This window comes from Canis lupus, chromosome 15 (assembly GCF_003254725.2).
Source record: "Canis lupus dingo isolate Sandy chromosome 15, ASM325472v2, whole genome shotgun sequence".
Classification (NCBI taxonomy): Eukaryota; Metazoa; Chordata; class Mammalia; order Carnivora; family Canidae; genus Canis; species Canis lupus.
In genome coordinates this window covers 56,342,808-56,362,061 of record NC_064257.1, presented here as the reverse complement: position 1 = coordinate 56,362,061, position 19,254 = coordinate 56,342,808, and the positions used below count along the sequence as shown (strand labels likewise).

Genomic DNA, 19,254 nt, shown 5'->3' with positions numbered 1-19,254 from the left:
TGGTAAGTGATGTTGATAGTGGAGGAGGCTATGCATGTGTTGGATAGGAGATGTATGAAAAATCTCTGTATCTTTCTTGCAATTTTGTTGTAAATCTGTAACTGCTCTAAAAAATTTTTAAAGAAGTACATGGTATCAAAAGGTATAAGCAATGCAAGCCAAGCATCCATCTATAAATGAATGTATAAAAAAAATGTAGTACATACCTACAATGGGATTATTACTGGGTCTTTAAAAGAAAATACAATTCTGTTACAAGAAAAAACCTGGAACACACTATGTTACATAAAATTATCCAATCACAAAAAGACAAACACTATAGGATTCCATTTATATGAAGTACCTAGACTAGTAAATTCATAGACCAAAAGGAGAATGGTGGTTGCCAGGGGCTGGGGGGAAGGGAGTAAGAAGGAGTTACTGTTTAATGAGCATGGAGTTTCAGCTTGGGAGGATGAAAAAATTGTGGAGATGAGTCGTGGCCATGGTTGTGTAACCATGTGAATGAATTTAATACCACTGAACTACATATACTTAAAAAATGGTTAAAATGATAAATTTAAATGTTGTATATATTTCACCACATGCACATACACACACATGCAAAATTAATGGCAATCTAAGAATTAAATAATTGAGTTCTACAACTTCTATCCATTTAGCTCGTGTCCCACATGTCCATGTGACAAAAAGTCTCCTCCAAGTTTCAGTCAAATTACCCCCATGCTGATAGTATCTGACCTCACATGTGAAGGTTTGCCATTGCTTGCTTCTCTCTGGGAAAATGTGTCACTTCTCTCAACAAGGCAACTAAATGGGAGAACCTGATAGGTGATGTCAGAAAAATCACACATCCTCAGGCACCGCTGCTTTTCTGTGCTGAGACTTGGTGTGATTTCTCTCGTAATCTGGCTCTGTGCCTACAACCTACATATCTTTAAACTCATGACTATAATACTGAAATTTTACTATCTCTCCTACCTTGTACACTGAAGCACAATTATGCCAGGCTATAATATGCCAAACAGTACTTAAGAAATGAAATATAAACTGAAGATTTAAGAGAATCCATTAGTACAGATGTTATACTGACCTTGAAGTAGCCTTAATTTGGGTTTTATCTGCTCCATTCCTTAACCATCTAGATTGAGCACATAGAAAAAGGACCATGTAACAACTTCTGTTCCATGTCAGGAACATCTAATGACTTCCAAATTATCAGTAACGTTGATCCAAAAGACAGAGATTATATTCATAGCTCAGGAAACTGCTTAATGCAAGGCCTTTACATGCTAAATTTAATACCACTATATTCAAGGGCGCCCAGGTGGCCCAGTGGTTGAGCGTCTGCCTTTGTCTCAGGGTATGATCCCGGGGCCCTGGGATCAAGTCCCGTATTAGGCTCCCACAGGGACCCTGCTTCTCCCTCTGCCTATGTCTCTGCCTCTCTCTGTGTGTTTCTCATGAATAAATAAAATATTTTTTAAAAATACCATTGTAGGGCAGCCCAAGTGGCTCAGCAGTTTAGCACCGCCTGCAGCCCAGGGTGTGATCCCAGAGACCTGGGATCGAGTCCCACATCGGGCTTCCTGCATGGAGAATGCTTCTCCCTTTGCCTGTGTCTCTGCCTCTCTCTCTCTCTGTGTCTCTCACAAATAATAAAATCTTTATAAAAAGAAAAATACCATTGTATTCATATTTCTCCACCTGTTCTACTTGGTTTTCAATTACTATGAAGTTGAGAAAAAAGGACTGTTCCCAGTAGTTATTAACCACATTTAGGATTAATATATTTATTCATTTATAATACTTAATTATAATATCTATACTGTTTATTAATAGATCTCAATGTGCTTTACAAATATTTTAATTAAGCATGGTCAAACTCAAGGAATAATTTATTCATCTCTCATAGAAAAATAAAGTGTATAAAATTATAGATTTGGTAGTTTAGGAGAATATAAAATAGACCTCCAGGTTTCTAATATCATTAATTTCACTTATCCACTATATATATTGATTTCTTCCCTATTCCCCCTACCTGAAAGGTAAAACTATTGAGGCTTGGAGAGAATCTGTGGGAGAAGATAATAGAAGAATTTACTTTTTTATATGTATAAACATGAAATTTCACAAATCTGATTCCTAATATCTTATTGTTCACCAAAGAAACGACATTTTAAAATGCTGTTTTCTCTATGGATACACCAAACCAATTGAGCACTAAGCCAACACAAAATAAAGTTATTGTAGGAGGTATGGTCAGAAATTTTTCTCCTTTTCCTAAACCCAATATACCCACCTCCCCCATTAGTACTATGATGATTTCAAAGGAAAAGCTGATTCTCTAAAGATTCTTTATACCATAACGCAATCCTACGTTTCACATAATCTATTCTATCCATCCCTGGATATACCTCAGACAGGTGTTCCACACACATCCTCCTAAAGACATTTTTTTTTCACTTTGACCAAATAAAAAGGGTACTTCAGATTCATTATCAAAAATAATTTAATTATGAAATACATGAAAGATACCAACACAATGCTGGACATGTAATAACTGTTGAGTAAACTATCTGAGTTGAATTTATATACAGGTTTCACAAATACCGGGAACCTGTTCAATTAACACTTAGTATCAGAAAGACCTAGCTGAGAGTGCAAAACTTTCACTCAGATATACTTCAAAGATAGGTACCAAAGAAATCTTTTTTCTTCTCAAGTTCTATTTTTTTTTTTTAATTTTTATTTTAATCACCTGGTGCCCATCATGACAAGTGCACTCCTAAAGTCCCATCACCTGCTTTACCCACCCCTCAACCTACCTCTCCTCTGGTAACCATCAGTTTGTTCTCTATAGTTAAGTCTGTTTCTTGGTTTCTCTCTCTTTCTCTCATGTTCTCTTTTTTTCCTTTCCTCATTTGTGTTACTTCTTAAATTCCACATATGAGTGAAATCATACAGCATTTGTCTGTCTCTATTTCACTTAGCATTATATTCTCTAATTCTATCCATGTCACTGCATATGGCAAGATTTCGTTCTCTTATGGCTGAATAATACTCCACTGTATATATATATATATTGCATGCATATGTACTACTTCTTTATACATTCATCAATCAATCTCTCTGAATTGGTGTTTTTGTATTCTTTGGGGTAAATACCTAGTAGGGCAATTGCTGGATCATAGAGTAAGCAGTTCTATTTTTAACTTTCTGAGGAACCTCCATTGTATTTTCTAGAGTGGCTGTGCCAGTTTGCATTCCCACCACTAGCGCATGAGGGTTCCCTTTTCTCCACATGCTCATCAACACCTGTTGTTTCTCGTATTGTTGTTAGCCATTGAATTGCATTTCCCTGATGATTAATGATGTTGAGCATCTTTTCACAAGCTTGTTGCCATCTGTATGTCTTCCTTGAAAAATGTCTGTTCATGTCTTCTGCCCATTTTTTAAATTGGATTATTCATTTTTTGGGTGTTGAGTTTTAAAAGTTCTTTACATATTTTGGATACTAACCCTTTATCAGATATGCCATTTGGAAAGATCTTCTCCCATTCCATATGTTGCCTTTTAGTTTTGTTGACTGTGCAGAAGCTTTTTATTTTGATATAGTCCCGATAGTTTACATTTGCTTTTGTTTCCCTTGCCTCGGAGAACCTTTCTAGAAAAAAGTTGCTATGACTAATGTCAGAGAAGTTAACTCTGTGCTCCCTTCTAGGATTTTAATGATTTCAGGTCTCACATTTAGGTCTTTCTTTCTTTTTTAAAAAATTTTATTGAAGTTTGATTTGCCAACATACAGTATAACACCCGGTGCTCATCATCCCATCAAGTGCGCTCTTTCATTCATTTTGAGTTCATTTTTATGTACGGTGTAAGAAAGAGGTCCTGTTACTTTTTTTGCATGTTGCTGTCCTGTTTTCGAACACCATTTGGTGAAGAGACTTTTTCCCACTGGATATTCTTTCCTGCTTTGTTGAAGATTAATTGGCCATATAATTGTGGGTATCTGTGGGTTTTCTGTTCTGTCCTATTGATCTATATGTCTGTTTTTGTGCCAGTACCATACTGCTCTGATTACCACAGTTTTGTGATATAACTTGAAGTCCAGAATTGTGATGCTTCCAGCTTTGCTTTGCTTTTTAAAGATTGTTTTGGCTATTCAGGGTCTTTTGTGATCCTATACAAATTTTAGGATTGTTTTAGTTCTGTGGAAAATGCTGTTGTTATCTTGATACAGATTGCGTTGAATGTGTAGATTGCTTTGGGTAATACAGATGTTTTAACAGTATTTGTTCTTCCAATCCATGAACAAGGACTATCTTTCCATTTCTTTGTGTCATCTTGAATTTCTTTTACCAGTGTTTTAGAGTTTTCTGTGTATAAGTCTTTCTCCTCTTTGGTTAGGGTTTATTCCTAAATATTCCATAATTTTGCTGCAATTGTAAATGGGTTTTTTTTTTTAAATTTCTTTCTGCTGCTTCATTATCAATGTATAGAAATGCAACAGATGTCTGAAGAATGATTTTGTAATCTTTTATTTGAACTCATTTCTCAGTTCTAGCAGCTTTTTGGTGGAGCCTTTTGGGTTTTCTGTATAGGCTATTTCTTTCTTTAACAAAAAAAGTTCCTGACAACATACTATTTATGTTACCTTGGACTGATAATTGGAAAATTAACATAGTAACTTATCCATAATAAATATGCCCAATATTTATATGGTACATGTTAGGAGAGAAAAATTAAAAGATACCAAGAGATGGGACACATGCAGAAAAACAACAGAGTAAATTTTAAATTTAATCCAATTTAAATTTCCCCCTGTAAATCAATGAGAAATTCCAACATCAAGAATGGGATTTTACAATGCCATTTATTTGAAAAAGGAACATATTTTAATAACTGATTTAACAAAGCTCATTTCATTTCCTAGAATCTATTTTAAGAAAATACCATACTTCATCCTGAAATGCTCAGTTATAGAGGTGAAGTCCTTACACACTAGTACTCAATATAGGTTCCCTACTACAGTATTTCACAAAGCAACACTCCAAATTCAAAGCAATTATTACCTTTATTACTAATTTGGCATGTAACATATTCCCTTATGATGAATATATTTACATGAGTATATGAATTATTAATTATCCCTCCATTTTTATTGAATAAAAAGGGAACTATTGAACACAAACTGGAATGTAGGTTAGCTAGAAGCCAAGAACCATGCTTTTAATCTATTTGATATTGTTAATGACAAATTATGCTTTATCTCTTATGCTTAACACACAGTAATTACTCCAAAAAAGAAAGAATGTATAAGTGATTCCACTTAAACTTTTTCAAAACTACCCTGTGGAGTATTATTATACCAGCTTTAAGGTGCTGAAAGAGACATAGGATAATTGTATAACCATAAAGATGTCCAATTTGTTTACTGACAAAATTAGGTGTTTTAAATCATTTGACAGGTTAAAAGAGTAGACTAAAACCAGAAAATTTAAATTTAACAGGGATAAATATAAACATCTACATGCATACTATCAAAATGTCACTTGCACAAATGCAATATAAGGGATACCACACTGGAAGAATAATTGTGAGAGGAGATGAGAAGAATTATCCATAAAATTGAGCTGGATAAAAGCTCCATATGAGCCAATACCCGATGCCTCAAAACTGTCATATAATCACGGTTACATCATAAAATAGCAAGGGAGACAGAAAGTTCTACTAAAATCTGCATTGTTGGGTACTGTAGGACCTTATGTAAGTGGTAGCACCCCGTTCTAGACATAACTTAGGTGAGATAATGAGTAAATGTATTACTGAAAGAGCAGAAAACCTAGATGACAAGAGGTTTAGGAAAGTACATGAAGTTAGGAATGTTTAACCCAGAAAAGAGGCTTAATGGAGTAGGAATTCTTTATTTGAAGCAGAGTTATATAAATATTCATTTGTGTTGCTTTAGAAGAAATCTAGAACCATGAACTAAAATTATAGAGAAGCAGATTTCAGCTAAACATAAGGAAAAGTTTTTTCATAATTAACTCTTCCCTATAATAAATAATTACTGCTATGATTTACTAAACCCTTAGCTTGTACTAGACAGTAGGGTATAATTATGACACATTATGTAAGGACTATCTTGCAAATATCAGTGCTAATTGTAATTAAAAATCTTACACAGAGGCTGAATGTCAGTAATTCTATAAAGAAAGATAAATTGTATTAAGTGGTTTGAGAGATTCCTAAAGTCCTTTCAAGTTCTTAAGGTTATCTTATCTAACACAGCTATTACCAAACATTAGCTGGTAGCAAAATGGGGATAAAAGGGATGGTATGACAGAGAACAACAGGAAACGAGAGACTCATTGAATGGAAAAAAAAAATCTATCGTGTAATAAGATTTCCTGGTAGTAACTATTTCTTTATGTTCTGAGATCTCTGTCTTCCTTATTTTGGCAGTCAGAGGGGAAATATTAAAATGCCCTTACTTTGTAAAAAGTATAGTGCTGATATAGTGCTAGACAACAGCCTAGAGGTTTTCTTAACATCCTTAGTTCATAAATTAAAAGTTGCCACACTTAGGTAAGTGAAAGATGATTTTCTTAATGTTAGCAATAATTTGATTAAAAATTGTACATAACTAGATAATTAGGTTTTTTAAAAGATTTAATTTATTTGACAGAGAGAGAGGGCACAAGCAGGGGGAGCAGCAGATGGAGAGGGAGAAGCAGACTCCTCACTGAGCAGGGAGCTGGATGTCAGGCTCAATCCCAGGACCCTGAGATCATGACCTGAGCCAAAGGCAGACACTTAACTGACTGAGCCACCCAGGCACCCCAATAATTAGTTTTATAGGGTGTTTCTTAAATCTCTTGAAATTATTAATGTTTTAATATTCTTAAACATTACTAAAACATTCAATATTTTCTGGTACAGAAGTAAACAATCTTATGACTTTATCTTTTCATCTCTAAAAACTACAACTACTTACAGACAACTATAAGTTGTTTTGATTCATTAAAAGGTCATACTTACAAAAAATCTTGCAGCAGGATTTGGCTTTTATTACTTATAATATTAGTGAACCTAACTTTTAAATATACTAATTAATTACATAGTCATCTTTGTTACAAAATGGTACTACTTAACAATAAAAACCTATTTTTGTACTGGAATGAAACTATAAAGGTGTGTGTGTGGGGGGGGCAAATCCTGTGCTTTATTGATGATAGATATGGTTTGAAAAGGAAAAGCACTTACTTGCAACAAAAATACCGATGAATTAATCAAAGCTTATTATCACTGCCAATATAATTTAGTAATTATTTTTCACATTCGATAGTCTATGCTCTAGCCTGTCTTTTAAAACTACTTAAATACCAGGCATTTAAAGTGGCTGAATTATGTGATACGTATCTCTTTCAGATCAAATTTAAAGTTCAAGTAACATAAAAGCAAAATATGTTCATTTTTAAAAAATAAATAATTTTAAATACCAGGAATGGAAAAAATTGATGTCTAGGTTTGATTCTGAGTACCATAAACACTAAACATGTGACTTAACCTCTTTGACCTTACCATGCTTATATTGTATCAGTGGAGATACCATCACCTAAGTGTTTAGAACTACAAGGTTTAATTGACAAAAGATATGAAATAATACCTAGCCAGCTGGTATATATCATAAAGATTCAATAAGGGAAAATTTTATTCCTTCTAAGATAGTCTAAAAAGTTAGTTGCACTCAAGGTTTGGGCAATCCATTATTTAAAAACACATAGATGGGGCAGCCTGGGTGGCTCAGCGGTTTAGTGCCGCCCAGGGCATGATCCTGAAGACCCAGGATTGAATCCCACGTCGGGCTCCCTGCATGGAGCCTGCTTCTCTCTCTGCCTGTGTCTCTGCCTCTCTTTCTCTTTTGCTCCATGTCTCTAATGAATAAATAAATATTAAAAAAAAATAACATAGATGACTGGATTAATACCCTTGTGCAGATACCCTTGTGTAGAACTGCTAATGTAGGTGGATCTATAATGCCACTCCCAGAAATATTCAGTAATGCTAATTCTGTGAGTTTGATCCAAAGACACCAACGTACAACCAAGATGCTACTAAGCACCTATTATATACTGTGCAAAAAGTATAATATGGCAGACAAGATATTATCTGCTTTTAAAGACTATTTTCTCCTTAGGAATTTAATTTTTAACAAATATACTCTCATTTTAAAAATACAATGTCTTCAGGGGTGCCTGGGTGGCTCAGATGGTTGAGCGTCCAATTCTTGATTTTGGCTCAAGTCATGATCTCAGGGTTCTGAGATCAAGTTCACATCAGGATCCGCACTGGGCATGGAACTTGCTTAAGTTCCTTTCTTCTCTTTTCCTTCCACTCCTCCCCCCTACTCTCTCACTTTCAAAAAAAGAAAAAAATCTAATGTCTTCAAATAAATATCAAAATGTGTAGGTTTTCTGATGGTTGAATAATCTTCATTCTAAAAGAAAATGACGATGTTTATAAATGGAAGCACTAATCAATAACTTCACAATCAGGAACAGAATTGTGACTGCCCCTCTGGTGTAATTAAATATATTCCAGACAGGAAATGCTTCCAAGTAATTTTGCCTGGAAAATAATTAAATATAGAAGACTGTCTCAATATAGAAAATATTTTAGATGCCAAAGAAATTCTAAGTGTTCTCTTGAAAAAGAAGTCAGCCTATGATATATGACCACATGGGCTCAAGATGGCAACATTCAATCGTCCTCATAAATAAATGAACAAAGCCCAAACCACACATCCAATTTTTCCTTCTCCTTAAAAGCTCTAAAAAGGCAAACCTATTCATATGTTAGTTGCATTTTGAAATTTTCAAATATCACCATGCTGATATTTTAAAATAATACTAGAATAATTAATTGTACATATCAGACTATTATAATTAGAATTGTTCACAATTGGCCAGATAGATCATATTCATGGAAGATTATATCTCCTGGTTGTTCCATAAAATAGCAGTTCATAGTATCAACAAATAACCATAGATTAAATACTAAACAGAATAAAGCAGTCATTTATTCATTCTACACTTGACCCTCAAGACTAAGTGGGTAAGACAGGAAACAAGAAATCTGGAATGAACTTTAGAAATCATCCTGGGAAGCTGAACAGTGTGGTAGACCTAAGCAAAATGTATTGATCTTCATACGAAATGCTCACTAAAGGACCACCTTAGAACAAATGTACAACAAAATCTATTTTCCCTGATGGCTTGTATTTTATAGCTTTTTCAATGACAGAAAGTAAAATAAAATTCTGTTGGACCAAAATCTAAAAATATATGCTCACAACCCAAGGGACTTATAAGACTGCAAACAAAAAACAAAACTATAAGATATGAATATATTATACTCAAGCTACTGCAAAACATGGTATTTACAATAAAGGTAAAAATACAGTAGGGAAGAGAATGAGACAACTATTTTCACAGAGAGGCACTTCTCTATGTGAGAAATGATACACGAATCTATAGTAACCACTAACCCCATAAAATATTCATGTGGACATTTCAGCTTCCATCAAGGGAAACCCACCCACAATTTTAAATCTGGGGCTAGGACATTTTCAGTCTTTTTCCAAAGGCAGCTCTATCTTTCAGATATTTTGTTTTAGTCGTTGATTATTAAATCACATTGAACCTCGGAGCATAATCAGTAGCAAATCACACCTTGTGATAACAAAAGAAAGCAGCCACTAATGTCTTAACCTAATAGAACAAGGAGATGGAAAAGACTGAAGGTAGCATATTTATTTGGACACAAAATGAGTCAGTAAAAAAGAAAAAGAGAAAAGAAAGTACTCAAAGTAGAGGATAATAAAAAGAAAAGAATTCAACTCTAAAAAAATAGTAATTGGAGTTTAAGGGAAAAAAGTTTTAAATATATTGCTAGGTTATTTATTTATTTTGCACTATCAAACTGAAACAATTTGTAATAAATTGGATTGGATTATGCTGAACATTAACTACTAGTCACCCACAGGATGTTGTCAAAACTACACATGGTGATATTGTTTTTGGAGAGTATTGGGTGATGAGGACCTAAAACTAGTCTTACTGGTATTGGCATAAGACCCCAAATCCATTTTTAAATGTTATCTAACAGACATTTTACAGGTATGATTACTATACTTTCATTACCATATAAAATTGGACATAAAAACTTTAAGTATTTTATAATTCCACATAATGGCTCATAATTATCTTAAAAGGGAAGGAGTGTTAGCTTTTTTTTTTAGGGGGGAGTGATGGGGGGGCTAGATAAAATTCCTAAAGGGAAAAAAAAATCTCTAATTGAGAAAAGCTAAATAGGGGATCCCTGGGTGGCTGAGCGGTTTAGCGCCTGCCTTTGGCCCAGGGCGCAATCCTGGAGTCCCGGGATCGAGTCCCACATCGGGCTCCCTGCATGAAGCCTGCTTCTCCCTCTGCCTGTGTCTCTGCCTCTCTCTCTCTCTCTCTCTCTCCATCTATCATGAATAAATAAATATAAACTCTAAAAAAAAAAAAAGAAAAGCTAAATAAATTAAGTAAAAATGTCTATCTTTAAAAATCACTACAGTAACTGCAAAATGGATTGTTGGTAACCATTCAATACACTTAATATATTTAAAACACAATTATTTCATGTAAAACATCTTAAAATTCTTCTGATTCCACCCAACGTTAGCTTGGAATCTTTCCATTTTCTCCCAGTATCTATAAAAGATAGCCACAAGGAAGAAAAGGAAGTAGTGAGAAAAATCATACAGGAAAACAAGGTTAGGGTCAGCCTCGTAGGTATGGGGCCTGTGCAGTCACAAAGGACTCTGTTTACAAGGGCCCCTTCACTTGGGAAAACTATTTTTATTTTAAAGAACAAGCAATGGACAAACTACGGTTATTCAAAAGTAGATATCTGGCAGATATTTTCTTGAAAAATGAACAAACTGAGCTTGTCACTTCAAGGAAAGCAGCTGATAGTACTTTGTTTGCCAATGATAAAATTTTAGCTTTCAAGTAAAAATTAGACTTTTGGAAAATGTATATCCAACACCATAAGCCTGACAACTTCCCAATAAGTGAGGCTTTTTTAATGAGACTGGTAGTGATACTAACAAATGTGTATTTTTGTATTTTGTATAACATGCCCAAATTTGGACAACAGCTTAATTTAGTGACCAATACTTGATGTTACAAAATCATACATGAGTAAAAAGACCCATGGGTAAGTAAGACCAGTGGGTTGTTGTTGTTTTTAAGATTGATTTTATTTGTTTGTTTATTTATTTATGAGAGACACAGAGAGAGACGCAGAGACAGAGGCAGAGGGAGAAGTAGGCGCCATGCGGGGAGCCCAATACGCCACTCCATCCCGGGACCCCAGGATCATAACCTGAACCAAAGGCAGACGCTCAACCGCTGAGCCACCCAGGCGCCCCGACCATAGCTTTACATTCTTCAAGGCAACTAAATTTTTAAGAAATTACTACCTGTCAAATTTTGGTTAAGTGTATCAATAAGATTATTTGAAAAAGCTGTTAAAATACTCCTGCCTTTTCCAAATACCTGTGTGAAGTCAGAATTTCCTCATAGACTTTATATACTTGAACCAGAAGAGCATATCATAACTGAGTACAGAAGTAGATATGAGAATCCAGCTGCTTCTATCAGGCCAAGTATTAAACAAAAGTACAAAACAACACTATTCTTCTTATAAATTTTTTTATTTTGTAAAATATAGTTATTTTTCACTAAAAAACTTATATAATATACAATAGGTTACTATTTTTAAATTAATAAATAATTCTTAAAAATTTCTCAGTTCCAGTTTCTAGTATGGCAAACAATGATATAGATAACTCATATAAACAAAAGCTTCTTGGAGCTCTCAAAAAGTTTTAAGAGTATAAAAGAGTCCTGAAATGAAAAGCTTTGACAACTACAGTTCTAAGAGATGAACTAGAAAGTAATCAGCCTTTTTGCTCGTTTAATGATTCCACAGTTATCAAACATCCATAGATTCCTTTAAGACAAAATCCTGTGTTTACATGAAATACTACTTCAGCTGACCCCTCTAACACCTTAATCTACTTGCAGAATGGTTAGTTGTTCATACTCTTCTGTTTTAATTAAAGCTAGGCAAATGTTTGTACAAAGGAGACATAAAAAGACTAAAGCTATCAAGTGTCCACTGTCAAGGGCATCAATATCATCAAGAATATCAATGATGTCCAAGTATTCTCTACATCTCAGTTAATTAGGATGCTCATGCTTATGTCACAAATCAACAAATGGCAAAATGATCTTTTTCTTGCCTGGGTATTTCAAAATTCCTGATGATTCAGCTTTTTAAGGCTTCAGTTTAAAAACTGTATAAAGAAACAGACAGAAAGTAAAGTATGCTAATAATTAGTGAAAGGAAAATGTTAAAATTTATTTTGAGATTTTAACTTTATTTGCTAACATTTGCAAATGCTTTCTGGAAGTGGCCAATTATCATTACTATCCTCATAGACATTTAAGTAAAAATCAAGACAACCTGAATATTTTCTTTTTCACCCTCAAAATCTGCCCTTCTCAATTAAGTCTCCCAATCAGTCATCTCAAGGAGCAATTCATATTTTGGAATGGCTCACTCTACTGTCACAGCATTACTCCTGTAGACTAGCAATTCCAAATTCCATATTACATCCAACTGTCACCTGTGTTTCACTTGAAAGAGAGAAAGGAAGATGTAAGAAAAAAAAGGGCTACTTGGTCTCATACTAAGTCCAAAAGAAATTGCTCTGATATAAACAATTACTCAGTAAGGCTTTTTCCCCCAAGTAGATTCTATAATTATTTTTTTTCCAAAATATCTTAGCTATTTTTCAGCCTCTGTGTAATTTAAACCACAAAGGATAATAGGTACAATGTGAATGGGGTGTGTCCAAATCAGTCAATGGTTTACTACTGATATTCGTAACACTACTGAACTATATGTTTAAAAATGGTTAAGATAGTAAATGTAATGTTATGTGTTTCTTACCAAAAAAAAAAAGAACAACCACTGAATTATGCACTTTACATAGGTAAATTGTATGGTATGTGAATTATAACTCAATAAACCTATTATTTTTTAAAAGTGTAAGTTTACTCCTAATCAGATTTTTGGTTTGCTTTTTTGTTTTGTTTTTGGGGTTTTTTTGTAGCAAAGATTTGAAAAAAGGTTTACTGCTGACATATGGATAATGACTAATGTTTCCTGAGACAATAAGGGGGAGATCTTATATACATATAACATCTAGTAGGCATTTAAAAAATTTAAATATTTCCTTTCACAAGTGATTTAAACCTAACACCTATACACTGGCCACAAACTAGAGTTTCTATCAGAGGTCAACAATACCTTCTAGCGAATAGAAAGGGATTTCAAGTTAATAATGTTTTAACACTGGATTCAAAATCAAAGAGAAAATTTCTGGTCACCTGATATTTGAAACAGCGAGACAGACAACTTACTGATAACTTAATTGTAAAAAGATCAATTCAGCACTGTTAGGAAATCGGTCTGAATATCAAAGTAGATTTTCCCAAAGAAAAGAGACATTTTTCAAATCAGCATGTAGCCCTGCAAAATCTCACAAAGAAAAAAATCACATACAAAATGAAACAGTCTAAGATGAAAAGAATCTTTGCTGTGGCGACCAAGAGCTAAATTTTAGCCAAGTATATTTAAAACATACACAAGCACAGTGAACCACCAGTGTTCACAATTAGAGGCAGGACAAAGTAGCAGTGATCTTTCTGACAAATAAATAGTTTGAAATATTGCATGACTTGCTACACAACACCCTTATTACTTTCAATTTCCAAGTGCAACCAAAAGATGAGTCCAATTATGACATCAATACAAGCTTTCTTTCAAAATGGAATGAAAGAACAGTAAATCCCAGTGGACACGGGAGTTCTGCAGCAGAGATGATGTAATATATAAAAATAGACATCCTCTAACAGAAGCTGAAACTTGGGTAAACAGCACACTGCATACTATCTTCAACTGCCTTGCACGAATTTGCAATGCATGCCGTTAATAGCGCAAGAGAAATTATTCTGTGTTTTAAACTATTTCCGGATTTACATGTCAATTTCTATACATACTCTATAGTATAATTTCCCAATCTGTATAAATTAAATGAACATAAATACCTGATTAGAACTGCAAAAGAGAGAAATAGTCCCCCCAAAGCAAGGAAATTAAGACCCTGCAGCAGTTTTTACATGCTGCATTTTGTTAGAAATTGCAGCACATATGGCACAGAATTGTTACATCCACCTATTGTTCAAAGACCTTTCCACAGGGAGCTTTCTGCAGGATTTTAAAATGCAACATGATCTAGGTGAAGAGGAACCAGTAAGCCTGCTGATAATGGGTGTGAAAAGCAGAGAATATTTTTGACACTTTCAGACTCTGATGCAAACATAAAACATCAGGCATGCATACAGTAACTAGGATGTACATCACTACTGTCTAACGCTCTCTCCACACCTCTCTTTCCATTCTTTACCAAATCAGCTTTCACATTTCTATTGGACTTTCCTGGATTAAAGAATATTTTCCTTTGAGCCAAGATATTAAGAAATCATGCCTGATTCCTCAAGTGTCCAATGTGCCTCCACGTACCTAGAATTCCCTGCATTTTAGTTGCCCATTTATTTATCTATATCCCCTATGAAACTAAAAGGATAATAAGGGCAAAATATGTCTATCCTATAGACCTTTATAGCCCTAAAGTCTGGCACAAACATGAAACAAGGTGAGCATTCAATAAATATTCATTAAATGAATAAAATATGTAAATGAAGATACTGAGCTTTCCTTTCTATGATACAAGGAAGAGAATACACACATTTTCTAAAACTCCATCCTATTATAATTCACAGAGAGGCATTACGACATTATTGAAGACAAAGGCTTTAGGTTCAATTAAGCAAACAAATGTTTGATGAATTTAAAGAAGAATGAAAATGTTGAAATAATTAACAATCTCCCCTGTATTTGAATATTTTCTTTATAAGCATATAAACAAATTTTAAGATATCAGCATATGAATAAATCATAGGTGTAATATGATGTAAAATGATTGTTGTAAGTTAAAATCCTAAGATCTTAATATTCTAGGAAATTAAGTATACAAGTCACTGATATATTACTCAAAACATATTCTCTTACCGTTAAGCAGCAAATATTGCATTAAATGAAGATTTCAGTAAAAAATAAGTGAAAAAGCAAAGCCATGACATGAGTGAAATACTATTTTTAATGAAAGAATAATCCAGTCAAAAAGATTTGTCTAAAAGTGCATAATATCTGTAATTTTTCATTTGTTTCCTTATCTAACAATTTTTGAAACTAACGAAACCAAGTAGTCTTTAACTGAAAATGGAAATAACTTAAGTCTTTTTTAAAAAAAATCTACTTCAGAGAAATATGATATAACCTAAGAATGATTATATAACCATTATAAGAAATAGAACTTGTTTTATATTATTATAAAGAATAACCATATAAAAAATGGGACTCATTTCCATAAGCCTCATGCATGAATCAATCTTATTACATTGGTGCCACATTTTATAGATATTGTATTATCACGGACTATAATACAAAAAGTATTCTCATTTTATATTAACTTAATAATTTTATGTAGTATTTTTTATTACCTCTTATACATCTGCACCAAGAATTTTAAACTAAGCCCAATCTACTGAAAAATGTAATACATAATTATTAAACAGTGCTCTGAAATGTATATTCATATTGTAGAAAAGGACTACTAATAAAATATTGGGAGATACCTTTTTATGTGACCAACAGGCTTTCATTACTTCAAAAATTTTGCATTGATTGAAACTTTATGAATATGGTTTATGATATACTGTGTTCAAATCCTCCTAATTCAAATTTGTATAAATGTCCTTTGGGACAGTATGAGTGTGCTTACATTCAAACAAAACATTTCAAGATTAAAAAAAAAAAATTAAACGTCACAAAGCCATCTTGGATTTTGACTTTTTTCATCCTAACAGCTACTAGTCATGGACATTTCCAAATATTATCTAAACTAAATGAAATCTCATAAAATGTTTGGCTGAGAAGTTGTGATAGCTGAGGAATACCGATCCTTTCAATATATAATCTTCTTTTGTTTTGTTTTGTTTTTTCATATTTTAAAAGAAGTCACCTTCATTCATTGAGTTTATTGTGTTCTGCAGTAGACAATGATGTGAAGAGCTTTGACTCTGGAACCAGACTTCTGGGGTTTGAATACTATTTCTTAGTAGCTGTGTGTCCTTGAGCGCATCCCCTAACCTTATTCTTTCATTTCTTAATCTGTAAAATGTAGTAATAATAATCCATTCTTCACAGGGTAGATATGTATATTAAATGATTTAATTTATGTGAAATGTTTTAGAACAGTAGTATATACATAGGTAATATTCTATAGATGTTTGCTAATTAAACTATTAAAAAAAAAAAAAAAAAACAGCTATTCTTTTGGGGGTAATAGGAATGGGAGTGGAAAGTCATCAGAACTTCAAAGCACCGGGAGCATTTCAATTGTTTCAGCCTTCCCAGGCTGAAGTGTCTGCTGGTACTGTGTATAAACTCCATGGTGTAGACAAGTTTTCTTCCATCTTCGGTCTAATATCTCTGTACAATATTTGCTCTTTCTAAACTGAGAAGGCAGAGCTCTCTTTTTATTAAAATAAAAAAAATAAAAGATGACAGAACAGGTATGTGCCAGTCTCCCTATTACTCCAGTCAAGTAGGTTAAGTCCTCCTTTTAAATATCTTCTAAAATAAATCACAAACTCCTGGAAAAAATTACCCATAAATATAGATAGGTAGGGCCTGTGATTATAGGTAAAATAAAGCTTTTCTCCTCTACCCTATTCTGAACTCACAGACAAAATTAACTTGTTCAAAGTCTAAAGAGACTGACCCAAAATCTTTCAGCCTCTGCCAAGAACCTTATTTTTTGTTACCTATTCTAAGACTGAAAATTTATGGGGCTCCTGGGTGGCTCAGTCAGTTAAGTGGCTGCCTTCAGCTCAGGGCATGATCCCTGGGTTCTCCACATCCAGTTCCCTGCTCGAGGGCAGTCTGCTTTCCCTCTTCCTCTGCCCCTCCCCCTGCCCATGCTTTCTCTCTTTCGCTCTCTCAAATAAATAATAAAATCTTTACCAAAAAAAAAAAAAAAGACTAAAATTCATGCCACATCCTATTTTCTGGCAATCTTAAATACAGCCTCAACCTCAACACATCAAAATGTAGGAAAATGCTAATGAAAGCCATCTCCAATATTCCCTTCTCACTGCATTTTAAAGTGCTTATTATTCTCTCCGCAAACCTCATACACTTGCCTTGAAAAACATGTCTTGAAAACACTTGATATGGACTATCTGAGTACTCACGGTTCTGAAGAAAATTATTATAATCTGTTCTAAAATACTGCAACACGTCTAATTTTAAAAAGTGTACATAAGGTATAGCTCATAACTCAGTGTACATTTTCAATTCAATTCCTACTTTTAAACAGGAATCAGGCTAACTGGTAATTTTTCATATTAAAAAAGAGGAAGAGTAATTATATATTGATGCATCTTTTAAAATATGAAAGTTCTATATTTTTAGAGTATAGCATTACCAGATAAAAGCCCAAAAACACTAGAGCAATTTTAAAAAGTAAAACAATTACATCAAAATTTTATTAAATTTAAAAATGGCATGAAAATACTTAAGATTCATCACATCATTTAAAATTTAGCAGTGCTTCTAAAGTATAGTATAGCAGCAATGACACCTGTGGCATTTTAATATGCATTCTCTTGCACAGAACATACAATTACTGCCTCATTTTAATTTGAAAACCTATACAAGTATTTCATGTTTTCAGGCAAGGTTACTGACTGAAAGATATTATATGGACAAAGATATTGTCAAAGATATTATATGGACAGCAGACTTCTTCTAATGTGAATTAAATTGTATATGATCTTTTTCCTGTGCAATAAGAAAACACAATCATAAAATTTTACTAGTTACTTAACCAATTCATTTCCAGAGATAAATCAGTTTTCCTGTTTTCCTTCCTTGACTCCAAATTCCCTGATAACCCCCAATCTGAACATTTTCTAAACAGTAACACTGCAAATCATAAATTAGTCATGTGTTGGCATGGAAGAAATGAGCAAAGATATTATTATAGGCCTCTTGATTAAAATAAAGAATGAAATAAAGCATGAAATCTGGTTAAAAATAAAGTGCAAATAAGAAAACACAAGCATTCTTAGATTCTCATTTCCTTTCTGACTTAGCCCTTATTCTGACTAAAATTTTACTAGTAGTCCCAAAATGCTCTCATATTGGGATTCCTGAAATTTAAAGCTTTCACCTACAGCATTTAAAATGTAAATTTCTAATGGATTTCCCATAAGCTTTCTCATAAGAAGCAATTAAATATCCATTATGACTACCTGTCTTTCCCTCTTCATTTCTTTACTTGCAAATCACATCAGTTAAGAACAGTGCTTCTACTCATTCTTAAAAACAAGCAGGTTGCGCTTAGGTGGACCTGAGGTGGACAATGCATCACTACATCTGCACAAATAAACTAGACTGTGCCATCACCTGAACCACTGATGGTTTAAGAGATTTTACTAAATTAGGGCAAAATACAAAAGAACAAGATTAAGCCAAACACATCAATATTATAAACTTATTAGTTACAATGCAAATTCACAAATAAACTTAGGTTAGTATTAGGAGACCACACACAAATTACAATACCTGAGATTTAGTGCATTCCTTTGAGCCAAAATGAAATGAGTGCCATAAAAGAGGAAAGGAAAAGATGAACATTATCAGACATGCTATAGTATATCTGCCAAAATGAAGATAATGTTAAAATCAGGTTAAGAATGACCATATAGAATTGGCTGTATGTATAATGTTCTCTGTTTTTTAGTCATGCACTTGAAATTATTTAAAATCACCTGTGAAGTATGATCATGCATTTTCTAAATAAACTTTTCACCCTCAGTCCCTCTCTACTAAGGTTCTTTCAAGGAGAAATATTTCTGTTACGGATAAGGAAATATAACTTAGGACTAATGAGGAATAATAATTTTCATTTCATTCTTTTAATCCTGTGGCACCATA

General features: G+C 33.4%; 1 protein-coding gene across 10 annotated transcripts in view; it reads right to left on the bottom strand.

Annotated features, from left to right (window-relative positions):
• Nucleotides 1-19,254, bottom strand: part of RAPGEF2 (Rap guanine nucleotide exchange factor 2) — a 241,852-nt gene that overhangs the window by 92,348 nt on the left and 130,250 nt on the right. For 8 of the 10 annotated variants that reach the window (XM_025439185.3, XM_025439188.3, XM_025439190.3 and 5 more), the window contains one exon: nt 18,883-18,900. The exons of the other annotated variants lie outside the window; for them this stretch is intronic. In XM_025439185.3, the coding sequence (XP_025294970.1) occupies nt 18,883-18,900 (18 nt within the window). The remainder of the gene's footprint in view (nt 1-18,882; nt 18,901-19,254) is intronic. 10 annotated transcript variants of the gene reach the window in all.